The following is a 15,043-nucleotide window of genomic DNA, read 5'->3' as shown; positions in this document are numbered from 1 at the left end:
CACATTATTATTGTAAATCCAGCCTTAAAACCAGTTAAACCAGCAAAGTCATTTGCATCCTTTATACAGTGTACTTTACCAAAGCTTTCAGCGACATCTGCTGTACAAATTATGTGGCGGTCCAAATTAAGAACTTTTAAAGTTGTTAAGTTTTTCAGTGCTTCAGCTGTGAGAAAACAGAGAATACTAAGTAATCATAACATAACATATCAAAGCCCAACTCCCACATACATGCCATCTAATAGCTCACTTAGCAAGGAGAGAAGCAGACAGGGCTAAACCCAAAATTGAACAAGGCAAAGCCTCAAAGCAGACATGCTGATTAGTGTAAATTATAAGTATTAGCTTTGGAAATTAACTTTTTAAACTCAAAAAGTTCTGATTGCTTGTAGTTGTACACCTTACCATATAGACTTATAGTAAACCTGAAATGAAAATATGCTGATTGATGAAGCAGAGTGGTAAGTACATGCAAAAAGGCACCCGGTATAACAAGTAACAATTCTTTACTGAAGTAAAAGTAATGTAGCTTACTGAGAACAGAGAAAAACACAGAGTGAATACAGGAAGTCACAATAACATACAGATCATCACAGCACATTACAAACGGAGACATCTTGTGGTTGCTTAAAGGTGGCCATACATCAGGCGACTTGGCAGGCGATTGACATCCGATTTGATTATTATAATCGAATTGGATAAAAATCAGTGCCGCCAAGTGTATGCCTGACCGACAATGTGACCACTTTTGGGACTACCAAGAAATCGTCCTTAAATGGTTAATCATGGCAGGAGATACAAATGCAGTTTTTGACCCAACCTTAGATAAAGCCTCTCCTTACCTCACCTCTAATCATTCATCTTCACAAGATACAACTCTATCTGCTAAATTTAAAGCATTAGTTACATTTTTGGATCTATTAGATTCATGAACAGAGTTAATTGCAGGAGTGAAGGATCTTTCCTTATCCAATCCACATCAGAATTTGTGCTGCATAGATCACATACTGATAAACTGCTCTTTATCCCAAACATGGTTAATGCTAAAATAATCCCTGTGACACGGTCTGATCATTATTATTATTGATTTATAAAACCCCAACATATTCCATGGCTATGTGCAAAGGTGAAAAAACGGCTCTGCCCTTGCAAACTTACATTCTAAAGGAATGTGGGGGGGGGGGGGGGGGGAAGAGGGGTAGGATACAATAATCATATCTAGAGGCAGTGTGTGTTTAGGTTATCTAGTAAGGAGTGCAACTTGACCTTAGGTCAAAGGGGAATGGCCTAAGGTATAGTGTTGCCAGAAAAAAGTGAGTTTTGAGGGAGTGTTTAAAGGACACATCCAAGCACCATTAAAATAAAAAGAAAAATCCACTTACCTGAGACTTCCTCCAGTCCTTGCTAGCCATCCAGTGCCCTCGCCGCAGCTCCGCTCCCTGCCGGTGGCCTGGGGTCCCCTCCAGCGCAGGATGCCCACAACTCTCAGAGATGTGCTGACGTCATCTGGACTGTACTGCACAGAACATCAGTGTGACTCAGTGGCCGCATGGTGAAGATGCCGAACTGGCAAGGTCGGCATCTGCACCGGAGGGGACCAGAAGCCACCGGAGCTGCAGAAATGGCACAGGTCGGTTGCAAGGGGTTGGAGGAAGCTCGAGGTAAGTTGATTTTTTATTTTTATTGTGCTCGGACCTTCCCTTTAAAAATATATAAGGTTGGAGAGTGACGGATGTGTTGTGGAAGGGCATACCAAAGTAGGGGTGAAGGACGTGAAAAACCTTGTATACTTGAATATGAGGAGGTAATTCTAGAGGAGGATAAAAAAAGGTCACGTACAGATCTAAGATTGCGATTGTGTTGGTATCTGGAAACTGGTGAGGAGATGTGCAGGAAGAAAGATTGTGGAGAGCTTTGAAGTGTAGGGTTAAGAGTTTGAACTGGATCTTCTGGTTAATTGGTAGCCAATGAAGAGCATCAATAAAGAGCAACAGAGCAAGGAAGAGTGAGAAGAAAGGTGAATGAGATGCCAGGTCATTATCCAGTGTGACTGTCATAAACTCCTCATTAGTTATGGGAAGGCGCAGCTTTAGATAGAGGTTTAATGAAGCTTTTCTTATGACTAAAGGTGGCCATACACTGGTCGATTTGCCATCAGATCGACCATCAGATAGATCCCTCTCTGATCGAATCTGATCAGAGAGGCATCATATGGCTGCCTTTACTGCAAACAAATTGTGAATCGATTTCACTATGAAACCGATTCACAATCTGTGGAGCTGCCGCTGTCACCCCCCCGCATACATTACCTGTTCCGGCCGGCGCGAGTCCCCTGGTCTCCGCTGTTTCTTCTCTGCTCTGGGCTCCAGGGCTACAGCTTCACTTTACTTCCTGCCGGGGAAGTTTAAACAGTAGAGGGCGCTCTACTGTTTAAACTTCCTGTCGGAACAGGAAGAAGTGAAGCCAGCCGGAGCCCAGCGCGGAGAAGGGACAGCGGAGAGAGCGGGGACACGCGCCGGCGGAACAGGTAATGTATTGCCGCTAGCGTCGGTCATCGGACATTCGAATGCCGCTATCGACCCACTCCCGACCCGCCGGTCGATCGAGCGAAATCTTCCGCACGGACGTATTGACGGGAACAATCGATTTCAGACAGAAATTGATCGTTCGGTCAGCGTTTACGCAATGCTTTCACAGCAGATTTGATCACAGTGATCGAATCTGCTGTATATCGGCGGGAAAATCGTTAAGTCTATGGGCCCCTTAAGGGAGGAAAAAGTGTTATGTTCCAACATGAAAACTTTCCTACAAACTTATCTTAATGAATATATTGCTAATAATCAGATGGCTATGTCCTCCCCATTAAAGATATGGAAAGCTTTGAAGTTTACTATGAAGAGTCATTGTATCAGCCTTGCAGTAGCTGGATTTCAGACCTAAATTTGATTCATCGCTTGCAGACGAGGTGGAGAAGAGGCTTCAATGGTAAAAAAAAAATCAAAACTTTTGATGAAATAATAGGCCACATGCGTTGTTATCTAAGCTTGCCATCAGTCAAGAAAGATAGAGAACCCCAACTTCTGACCCTACACAAATGGTGACTATTTTTAGCAAATTTTTGCAAACATTATATAACAACCCTGGATTTTTTACAGGTAGATAAAGCAGAGGCATTCTTAACCACTTCAGCCTTCAGTCGTTTTCACTTTATGCATCCGAGCAATTTTCACCTCCCATTCATTAGCCTATAACTTTATCACTACTTATCACAATGAACTGATCTATATCTTGTTTTTTCCGCCATCAATTAGACTTTCTTTGGGGGGTACATTTTGCTAAGAGCCACTTTACTGTAAAGGCATTTTAACAGGAAGAATAAGAAAAAAACGGAAAAAATGCATTATTTCTCAGTTTTCAGCCATTATAGTCTTAAAATAATACATCCCTCCATAATTAAAACTCACGTATTGTATTTGCCCATATGTCCCGGTTATTACACCGTTAAAATTATGTCCCTATCACAATGTATGGCGACAATATTTTATTTGGAAATAAAGGTGCATTTTTTCCGTTTTGCATCTACAGTGGTGTGAAAAACTATTTGCCCCCTTCCTGATTTCTTATTCTTTTGCATGTTTGTCACACTTAAATGTTTCTGCTCATCAAAAACCGTTAACTATTAGTCAAAGATAACATAATTGAACACAAAATGCAGTTTTAAATGATGGTTTTTATTATTTAGTGAGGAAAAAAAACTCAAAACCTACATGGCCCTGTGTGAAAAAGTGATTGCCCCCCTTGTTAAAAAATAACTTAACTGTGGTTTATCACACCTGAGTTCAATTTCTGTAGTCACCCCCAGGCCTGATTACTGCCACACCTGTTTCAATCAAGAAATCACTTAAATAGGAGCTATCTGACACAGAGAAGTAGACCAAAAGCACCTCAAAAGCTAGACATCATGCCAAGATCCAAAGAAATTTAGGAACAAACGAGAACAAAAGTACTGTAATTGAGATCTATCAGTCTGGTAAAGGTTATAAAGCCATTTCTAAAGCTTTGGGACTCCAGCGAACCACAGTGAGAGCCATTATCCACAAATGGCAAAAACATGGAACAGTGATGAACCTTCCCAAGAGCGCAGAGAAAACTCATCCGAGAGGCCACAAAAGACCCCAGGACAACATCTAAAGAACTGCAGGCCTCACTTGCCTCAATTAAGGTCAGTGTTCACAACTCCACCATAAGAAAGAGACTGGCCAAAAACGGCCTGCATGGCAGATATCCAAGGCGCAAACCACTTTTAAGCAAAAAGAACATTAAGGCTCGTCTCAATTTTGCTTAAAAAACATCTCAATGATTGCCAAGACTTGTGGGAAAATACCTTGTGGACCGCCGAGACAAAAGTTGAACTTTTTGGAAGGTGCGTGTCCTGTTAAATCTGTTGTAGAAGTAACACAGCATTTCAGAAAAAGAACATCATACCAACAGTAAAATATGGTGGTGGTAGTGTGATGGTGTGGCAGGGCCAGGCCGAGGCATAGGCTGGAGAGGCTCCAGCCTCAGGGGGCAGTGTAGTAAGGGGCGCACAATTCATTCAGCTGTCATTCCTAATTGTGTATGAAGCAGAAAGAAATAAGAAAAGGGGATACATGGCAGTGATTGAAAGCCAGATAACTAGATATTAAGGTGTTGGGGAGGTTGTGGATCCTGTGGCCCTCTTAGTCTAATAGCAATCAGTGTGTGACGGCTGGGGTGGGAGGGATGGAGGGGCGCACTTTGGTGTCTCAGCCTTGGGTGCTGGAGGACCTTGTCCCAGCTCTGTGGTGTGGGGTTGTTTTGCTGCTTCAGGACCTGGAAGGCTTGCTGTGATAGATGGAACCATGAATTCTACTGTCTACCAAAAAATCCTGAAGGAGAATGTCCGGCCATCTGTTCGTCAACTCAAGCTGAAGCGATCTTGGGTGCTGCAGCAGGACAATGACCCAAAAGACACCAGCAAATCCATCTCTGAATGGCTGAAGAAAAACAAAATGAAGACTTTGGAGTGGCCTAGTCAAAGCCCTGACCTGAATCCTATCGAGATGTTGTGGCATGACCTTAAAAAGGCAGTTCATGCTAGAAAACCCTCAAATAAAGCTGAATTACTACAATTCTGCAAAGATGAGTGGGCCAAAATTCCTCCAGAGTGCTGTAAAAGACTCGTTGCAAGTTATCGCAAACGCTTGATTGCAGTTATTGCTGCTAAGGGTGGTCCAACCAGTTATTAGGTTCAGGGGGCAATTTCTTTTTCACACAGGGCCATGTAGGTTTTGAGTTTTTTTTCTCACTACATAATAAAAACCATCATTTAAAACTGCATTTTGTGTTCAATTATGTTATCTTTAAACATTTAAGTGTGACAAACATGCAAAAGAATAAGACATCAGGAAGGGGGCAAATAGTTTTTCACACCACGGTATCACTATTTACAAGTTTAAAATAAAAAAAAAATTAGAAATATTTCATCTTTACATTGATATTTAAAAAGTTTAGACCCTTAGGTAAATATTTACATGGTTTTTTTTGTTTTTTATTGTAATGTTGTTGTTTTTTTTGTATTAAACATTTTATTTGGGTATTTTTGGGAGGGTGGGATGTAAACCATAGTTTTATAATGTAAATGTGTCTTGAGTTTTATTTTTTTCACTTTAAGTTGTAGTTTTACTTTTTGGCCACAAGATGGCGGCCATGAGTTTGTTTACATGACGTCACTCTAAGCGCAACATACGCTTAGAGCGACGCAGGGGGGACGTTACAGCCAGAAAAAGCGAAGCTTCCGAGAGAAGCTATCGCTTTTTCAGCGGGGGAGAGGAATCAGTGATCGGGCACCATAGCCCGATTCACTGATTGCCAGGCTAACGAACCGCGGCCGGGAGCGTGCGTGCACGCGCACGATCGGCCGCGGGAGCGCGCGGACACGCACATGGCCTCCTGGGCGTAGCTAGTAAGAACAGAAAGAGTTTCTTAATTGTGACATCACTTCAGAGGAAGTACTGTCAACTCTCAAATCTCTCAAGCCAGCTAGGTCCCCAGGCCCAAACAGATTTTCTGCTTCCTTCTACTGTATATAACCCTAATGTCCCTGGCATTCAGTGTCCTCAGGATTCTTGTGCAAGAAGTGATCTAATTAATTTTCATAACCTTTTTTTTTCCTGTTATTTGCCAAAATGTCTCAAGCAAGGGTCTAGTACACAATGCAGGAGAGAATGAACGTGTATGCACGTCAATACTGTTCACAGCATGTTTTGTACTGACGTGTATAACCGTCAATACCGTCAGGGAGGTTAAAGGATTCACTGGAACCTCAGTCAATTCCTTTAATGCATTGACATAGAACTAACTACTCCACTTTGCAAGCTACTATTGTAATGCTTCCTAAAACAGATGATGATACATCAGTGCCTTCTCTGTTCTGGCCCTTTCCACAATTAAATTTAAATACTAAACTTTTAAACAACAACTGAAGTGAGAGGGTTATGGAGGCTGCAGCAATATGTATTTTCTTTTAAACAATACCAGTTGCCTGGCTGTCCTACTGACCGTCTGCCTCTTATACTATACTACTTATAATACTCTTAGCCATAGACCCTGCGCAACATGCAGATAAGGTGCGTTGAGTAGTCTGACTGGATAAGCTAAATGCTTGTTTCAGGTGTGTGATCCAAATACTTCTGCAGCCACATAGATCAGCAGGATGCCAGGGAACTGGTATTGGTTAAACGGAAATAAATATGGCAGCCTCCATGTCCCTCTCACTTCAGGTGTCCTTTAAGTAAAATAGCCAAAAGAATTCTCTCCTTTTTGTCTCAGATAGTGAGTGACGATCAAGTTGGGTTTGCATATGGCCACCAGGCATATGGCCTAAATCTTATTAACTTTTCTCCTGAGTTTTCTCCAAGGAGACATTTTAAAGTTTTACCATTCAAATACATTTAAAGCTCCCAGCATGTAAGAAACTACACAAACGAAGTTTGATAATACTTTTGTCACAATCTGCATCTGCTGGTGACATCATGAAGGAACTACCTTTGTTTCACCAGCAGATGTGATTGTTCTCCTCAGGGATTTGGCAGCATGAACTTCTTTTTGCCCACCAGCAGAGGGCTCACTTCTCCACGAATGGTATTTCTCCACAGACTGTTGCTAGGAGGAAGTATGGACTGTCACATGATCTCCCAGCATGGTACTTAAGACACACCTGAACATTCACCTGTTGCTAGTAGTGATGCTCAAATACCCCTTTTTAAAATTCGAGTTTGGTCGAATTCGAATAGTAAATTATTCGAGGTCAGTCGAATATTCGAGTCGAATAATTTTTACTATTCGATTCGACCTCGGACTTCGAGCTCACTATTTGAGTCGGTATTCGAGCTAACTATTCGAGCTGACTATTCGAATTGGCCTTAAATAGCTTCCCAACACTTGTTTTGAGGGTTAATGATGCAAGAAACATATTTTTTTCCAAGTGACAACAGCAAGTGATTATGTGGGGATGTTCCTTTAAAAAAAAAAAAAGGTGAAAAGAGAAGTTGTGTCCAGAATTTTGTTCAGTACTGTATATACTTCTTCTTCTTCTTCTTCTTTATCTTCTATATCTTCTTCTTCTTCTTCTATATCTTCTTCTTCTTCTTCATCTTCTTCTTCTTCTTCTTCATCTTCTTCATCTTCATCTTCTTCATCTTCATCTTCTTCATCTTCTTCATCTTCATCTTCTTCATCTTCTTCTTCATCTTCTTCATCTTCTTCATCTTCATCTTCTTCATCTTCTTCTTCATCTTCTTCATCTTCATCTTCTTCATCTTCTTCTTCTTCTTCTTCTTCATCTTCTTCTTCATCTTCTTCATCTTCTTCTTCATCTTCTTCATCTTCATCTTCTTCATCTTCTTCGTCATCTTCTTCATCTTCTTCATCTTCATCTTCTTCATCTTCTTCTTCATCTTCTTCATCTTCATCTTCTTCATCTTCTTCTTCTTCTTCTTCTTCTTCTTCTTCATCTTCTTCTTCATCTTCTTCATCTTCTTCTTCATCTTCTTCATCTTCATCTTCTTCATCTTCTTCATCTTCATCTTCTTCATCTTCATCTTCTTCATCTTCTTCATCTTCTTCATATTCATCTTCTTCATCTTCTTCTTCATCTTCTTCATCTTCATCTTCTTCATCTTCTTCTTCTTCTTCTTCATCTTCTTCTTCATCTTCTTCATCTTCTTCTTCATCTTCTTCATCTTCATCTTCTTCATCTTCATCTTCATCTTCATCTTCTTCATCTTCTTCTTCATCTTCTTCTTCTTCTTCTTCTTCTTCTTCTTCATCTTCTTCTTCATCTTCTTCATCTTCTTCTTCATCTTCTTCATCTTCATCTTCATCTTCTTCATCTTCTTCTTCATCTTCTTCATCTTCTTCATCTTCATCTTCTTCATCTTCTTCTTCATCTTCTTCATCTTCATCTTCTTCTTCTTCTTCTTCTTCTTCTTCTTCTTCTTCATCTTCTTCTTCATCTTCTTCATCTTCTTCTTCATCTTCTTCTTCATCTTCTTCATCTTCTTCTTCATCTTCTTCATCTTCTTCTTCATCTTCTTCATCTTCTTCTTCTTCTTCATCTTCTTCTATATCGTCTTCTTCGTCACTTATTTCTCTTTTCATTTTTTTTTTTTTAAAGAAATGCAGCTATTTTTGAGCGTAACAACAAATAGCTGGTGGCGCACGCATGTTGGAAGCGCCATTGTATGTGCTCCCTGGCAGTGGAAACACACAGACAGCAGGAGGTAAATTTAGCAGCAGGAGGAGGAGGATGAGTGTGTGGCAGCATGCAGTCAATGAGGCAGGCAGCGTGACATAATAGCCCTGGTACCTAGCGGTGATACCATGGCTGTAAATAAACACAACAGGAGGTCCCAGACAGCGGTCGTGCAGCCCACATTGTGTCCAATACACAACTGGGACAACACAGTTTTCAACCCGGGCACCTCAGAAAAATTAAACCTTTTTTTGTAATGGTTTTGTAGTTTTGGTTTTACAACCAATTACACAGATATATAGCTATTTTTTGACGTAATAGCTGGTGGCAGAGTGGCAGCAGAAGGTAAATCTGTGTACCCTGGCGGTGGGAAACACAGACAGACAGCAGCAGCAGCAGGAGGAGGAATGGAGGAGAGTAATTATGTGAGCAGCTATTGTTTGACGTAATAGCTGGTGGCAGTGTGGCAGCAGAAGGTAATTCTGTGTACCCTGGCAGTGGGAAACACAGACAGACAGCAGCAGCAGGAGGAATGGAGGAGTAGTGTGAGTGTGGCAGCAGGTAGGCAGCGTGACATAATAGCCCTGGTACCTAGCGGTGATACCAGGGCCGTAAATAAACACAACAGGAGGTCCCAGACAGCGGTCGTGCAGCCCACATTGTGTCCAATACACAACTGGGACAACACAGTTTTCAACCCGGGCACCTCAGAAAAATTAAACCTTTTTTTTTTTTTAATGGTTTTTTGGTTTTTGGTTTTACAACCAATTTAGCTATTTTTGGACGTAATAGCTGGTGGCAGAGTGGCAGCAGAAGAAGGTAATTTTGTGTACCCTGGCAGTGGGAAACACAGACAGACAGCAGCAGCAGGAGGAGGAATGGAGGAGTAGGCGAGCAGCTATTGTTTGACGTAATAGCTGGTGGCAGAGTGGCAGCAGAAGGTAAATCATCTGTGTACCCTGGCAGTGGGAAACACAGACAGACAGCAGCAGCAGCAGCAGGAGGAGGTATGGAGGAGCAGTGTGAGTGTGGCAGCAGGTAGGCAGCGTGACATAATAGCCCTGGTACCTAGCGGTGATACCAGGGCCGTAAATAAACACAACAGGAGGTCCCAGACAGCGGTCGTGCAGCCCACATTGTGTCCAATACACAACTGGAACAACACAGTTTTCAACCCGGGCACCTCAGAAAAATTAAACCTTTTTTTTTTTTAATGGTTTGTTTGGTTTCGGTTTTGCAACCAATATAGCTATTGTTTGACGTAATAGCTGGTGGCAGAGTGGCAGCAGAAGAAGGTCATTCTGTGTACCCTGGCAGTGGGAAACACAGACAGACAGCAGAAGGGCAGTACACAGCAGCCCACTGTAGGTGTAAAATGTGTGGCTGCAGGCGACGTAATAGTCAAAGTGAACCAGGCTGGCTTAGTGAGCAGGAGCCAGGAGGTGGTAAAGGGTGGTAAGGCACATTAACGATGGTTCCGGCAGCCAGTTCATGTCCCCCTCTCGCCGACAACAGGGGCCAGGAACTCGCCTTCCACCCACGCCTGGTTCATCTTGAGAAACGTCAGTCTGTCCACAGACTTGTGAGACAGACGTGAGCGTTTCTCGGTGACCACGCCACCAGCTGCACTGAAGCAGCGCTCGGACAGCACGCTGGAAGGGGGGCAGGACAGCACTTCCAGGGCGTACTGCGCTAGCTCGCTCCAGATCTCCATGCGCTTGACCCAATACTCCATGGGATCAACAGGGGCATCGCTGTCAAGCCCGCTGTACGACCCCATGTAGTCAGCCACCATGCGGGTCAGGCGCTGGCTGTGACCGGAGGAGGATGCTGCTGCATGCATCTCCTCTCTAGTCACTGCTGCCGGAGCCTCTACAGTCCTGTAGAGCTCGTGGCTGAGAGACAGCAGGTCTGTGGGGCGCTTGCTGCTGCTGGATGCAGGCACCTGCTGCTGCCTCTGTGCTGGCTGCTGGACAGTGGGGGTGGAAGGCTGGGGGAAGGCTTCCTCCAAGCGCTCAACAAGGGCCTGCTGCAAGCTCCTTATTTGTTGCGCTGGGTCTCCTCCTGCAGGCGGCAGGAACTGGCTCAACTTCCCCTTGAGGCGTGGGTCCAACATCATGCTGATCCAGATGTCCTCCCTCTGCTTCATCTGGATCACCCTGGGGTCCCTGCGCAGGCACGCCAGCATGTGCGCTGCCATTGGGAAGAGGCGGGCCACGTCTGCTGGCACATCGACGTCAGTGCTGTCCTCATCCTCCTCCTCTGCCGCCTCATCCTCTCTCCACCCCCGCACCAACTCAGCTGCGCTGTGCTGATCCCCCTCATCAGCAGCCAGGTCAGGGACCTCCACCAAGTCCTCCTCCTCCTCCCCCTCAGAGGTGGACTGCGCAGCTGGTTGCCGCTCCTGCTGGTCCAAGGCTGCCGCTCCCTGTTCCAGCAAACCATCGAGGGCCCTGTTCAGCAGAGAAACCAGGGGCACCCACTCGCAGACCATAGCATGGTCCCTGCTCACCATGTTTGTGGCCTGCAGGAAGGGAGCCAGCACAAAGCACACCTGCTGCATGTGCCTCCAGTCATCATCGGGGACGATGGACGGGATGTTGCTGGTCTTGTCCCTTCTCCGAGCTGCGGAAACAGTGGCCAGGGCAAGGTACTGGTTGACAGCGTGCCTCTGTTCAACCATACGCTCCAACATCGCCAGGGTGGAGTTCCAGCGAGTCGGAACGTCAATGATCAGCCGATGGCGTGGCAGATCCAGCTCCTTTTGCACGTCTTCCAGGCTCGCACAGGCTGCAGCCGAGCGCCGGAAGTGACGCACAACATTCCTTGCCGTTTCCAGCAGTTCGCCCATCCCCTGGTAGGTGCGCAGGAACTTCTGCACCACCAGGTTCAGCACGTGGGCAAGACAGGGGATGTGGGTCAGGTTTCCCCTGTCTATGGCAGCAACCAGATTGGCCCCATTGTCGGACACCACCTCTCCGACTCTGAGGCCTCTGGGGGTCAGCCAAATCCTCTCCTGCTCCTGGAGTTTGGCCAACACGTGGGCTGCCGTCAGCTTGGTCTTGCCAAGGCTGACCAAGTGCAGCAGCGCTTGGCAGTGGCGGGCCTTCACGCTGCTGCTGAGGCGGGGGGTTTGGCCAGGTGTGGCGGAGGATGGCAGAGGATCGGAGGAACCCGCTGCAGTTCCCCTGACCCTGCGGGGTGGCACCACCCACTGTGTTGCTGCTGCTGCTGCTGCTGTGCCCGCTGCTGCTCTCCCATCCTCACCCCCTTCCACCAAGCTGACCCAGTGGACAGTGAAGGACAGGTAGCGGCCTGTCCCGAAGCGGCTGCTCCAGGAGTCCATGGTGACGTGGACCCTTTCACCAACCGCGTGCTCCAGCCCTCGCTCCACATTGGCCATCACAAAGCGGTGCAGTGCTGGAATGGCCTTGCGGGAGAAAAAGTGTCTGCTGGGGAGCTGCCAGTCTGGGGCTGCACAAGCAAGCAGCGCCCGCATGTCGCTCCCCTCCTGCACGAGCGTGTACGGCAGGAGTTGGGAGCACATGGCCCGTGCCAGCAAGCCGTTCAGCTGCCGCACGCGACGGCTGCTGGGAGGCAGAGCCCTAACCACCCCCTGGAAGGACTCGCTCAAAAGGCTCTGGCGTGGCCTTTTGCTGACACGGGAATCACCAGACACAGCGGAGGAGGCCACTGAGGACTGGCTGCCAGAACAGGCCTCAGTGTCGGCGGCAGGAGTTGCAGAGGGGGGAGGAGCAGTGCGTTTCCGCACTCCTGCTGGTGCTGCTGGAGGAGCAGGAGGGCGGGTGGCTGCTGTTGCTGCTGCTGAAGGCTGTGCAGTGATGGGTGTGGTGCCACTGCCAGCACCAGATGCCTTCAGCCTCTGGAACTCCTCATGCTGGTGGAAATGTTTAGCCGCAAGGTGGTTGATCAGCGAGCTGGTGCTGAACTTTAAGGGGTCTGCACCTCTGCTCAACTTCCGCTGACAGTGGTTGCAAGTGGCGTACTTGCTGTACACAGTGGGCATGGTGAAAAAGCGCCAGATTGGTGACAGAAACATCCCCCTACGGCATGGAAGCGCTGCTGCCTGTCTCCCTGTGGTGGTTGGGGGGGGGGCTTGGGTGCGGCTGGTGGTGGTACTGGCTGATGCTGCTGCTGCTGCTGCTGAGCCTGAGACACCAGCAGGCTGTGGGTCGCTGCCAATGCTTGCAATGATGCGCCTCCTTGCAAGGCCCACAAGCGCATCCTCCTCCTCCTCCGAGCTGCTGAGGACGACATCCCCTGGAGGTGGTGGCACCCAGTCTCTGTCTGTCACCGGGTCATCAACATCATCCTCCCCCTCCTCAAACATGTCCTGCTGGGATGATGACCCCCCAAACTCCTCTCCTGATGCATGGATGGGCTGCTTGACTGTCGCCACAGTCTTGCTGTCCAATCCCTCATCCCCCAAAGTGCCCATCAGCATCTCCTCCTCAAAATCGCCAACAACAGCAGACAATTGACTCATCATGCCTGGGGTCAAAAGAGTGCTGAATGAGAGGTCGGCGACTGACGGTGAACTGGCCTCCTCCCCAGACCCTGCTGGGCGGCTGCTGCGAACAGGGGTGGTGGTGGTGGTGGTGGTGAGGGTGGAGGCCTCGGATGCAGAGCTGATGGCGGGCTGCTCATCCTCCGTCATGAGTTGCACCACAGTGTCTGCATCCTTTTCCTCAATGGGACGTTTCCGACCCGGCTGGAGGAAAATCGGAGCAGGTGCTACACGCTGCTGCTGCTGTGTCTCTGCAGCGTGAGTTGCAGATGCTCCTGCTGGGCGGCGCCCAAGGCGTCCACGGCCAGTGGCTATGGGAGGAATGTTAGCCACTGACGCTGCTGCTGCTGCTGCGGAACTGTGCATGGTGGCGCGCCCGCGGCCGCGGCTTGCCACAATGCTGCTCCCTCTCCTCCTGATTCCCTTGCTGCCCTTCCCCTTGCCCAAACCGCGCTGGCTGCCACTTCCAGACATCTTAAATGTTTTGGGCGTATAGACAAAAGTTTTGTAAAAGGGCGGGTGAAAAGTGGGGTACTTTAATGGAGTGGGTTGGTTGGTGAGGTGACTGAGTGAGTGTCCCCTAGTACAGTAAGTAAGTAGTAACAGTCAGGAAGTACAACTAGCAGTTACAATAATCAGTAGTAATCACAAGTAAATTTAGTGTGTGTACACTCAGACAGTGAGTGCACGCACGCAGGAGCTAGTAGCCTATGAACACAGTGACTGAGTGTCCTAGACTCCTAGTACAGTAAGAGTAAGTAGTAACAGTAAGTAGAACTAACTAATTACAATAATCAATCAGCGATCAGAAGGAAATGGAGTGTGGGTGGTGTGTGTACACTCAGACAGTGAGTGACCGCACGCAGGAGCTAGTAGCCTATGAACACAGTGACTGAGTGTCCTAGACTCCTAGTACAGTAAGAGTAAGTAGTAACAGTAAGTAGAACTAACTAATTACAATAATCAATCAGCGATCAGAAGGAAATGGAGTGTGGGTGGTGTGTGTACACTCAGACAGTGAGTGACCGCACGCAGGAGCTAGTAGCCTATGAACACAGTGACTGAGTGTCCTAGACTCCTAGTACAGTAAGAGTAAGTAGTAACAGTAAGTAGAACTAACTAATTACAATAATCAATCAGCGATCAGAAGGAAATGGAGTGTGGGTGGTGTGTGTACACTCAGACAGTGAGTGACCGCACGCAGGAGCTAGTAGCCTATGAACACAGTGACTGAGTGTCCTAGACTCCTAGTACAGTAAGAGTAAGTAGTAACAGTAAGTAGAACTAACTAATTACAATAATCAATCAGCGATCAGAAGGAAATGGAGTGTGGGTGGTGTGTGTACACTCAGACAGTGAGTGACCGCACGCAGGAGCTAGTAGCCTATGAACACAGTGACTGAGTGTCCTAGACTCCTAGTACAGTAAGAGTAAGTAGTAACAGTAAGTAGAACTAACTAATTACAATAATCAATCAGCGATCAGAAGGAAATGGAGTGTGGGTGGTGTGTGTACACTCAGACAGTGAGTGACCGCACGCAGGAGCTAGTAGCCTATGAACACAGTGACTGAGTGTCCTAGACTCCTAGTACAGTAAGAGTAAGTAGTAACAGTAAGTAGAACTAACTAATTACAATAATCAATCAGCGATCAGAAGGAAATGGAGTGTGGGTGGTGTGTGTACACTCAGACAGTGAGTGACCGCACGCAGGAGCTAGTAGCCTATGAACACAGTGACT

The 15,043-nt window shown here is 46.6% G+C and overlaps 1 protein-coding gene across 1 annotated transcript in view; it reads right to left on the bottom strand.

Annotated features, from left to right (window-relative positions):
- LOC137538683 (baculoviral IAP repeat-containing protein 1g-like) overlaps positions 1-15,043 on the bottom strand; it is a 65,819-nt gene that overhangs the window by 36,688 nt on the left and 14,088 nt on the right. Inside the window, exon 3 of the mRNA XM_068261008.1 lies at positions 80-166. Coding sequence (XP_068117109.1) covers positions 80-166 — 87 coding nt within the window. The remainder of the gene's footprint in view (positions 1-79; positions 167-15,043) is intronic.

The sequence above is a fragment of the Hyperolius riggenbachi genome, chromosome 1 (assembly GCF_040937935.1).
Source record: "Hyperolius riggenbachi isolate aHypRig1 chromosome 1, aHypRig1.pri, whole genome shotgun sequence".
NCBI classification, from domain to species: domain Eukaryota; kingdom Metazoa; phylum Chordata; class Amphibia; order Anura; family Hyperoliidae; genus Hyperolius; species Hyperolius riggenbachi.
This window is presented reverse-complemented; position numbering and strand designations above follow the sequence as displayed.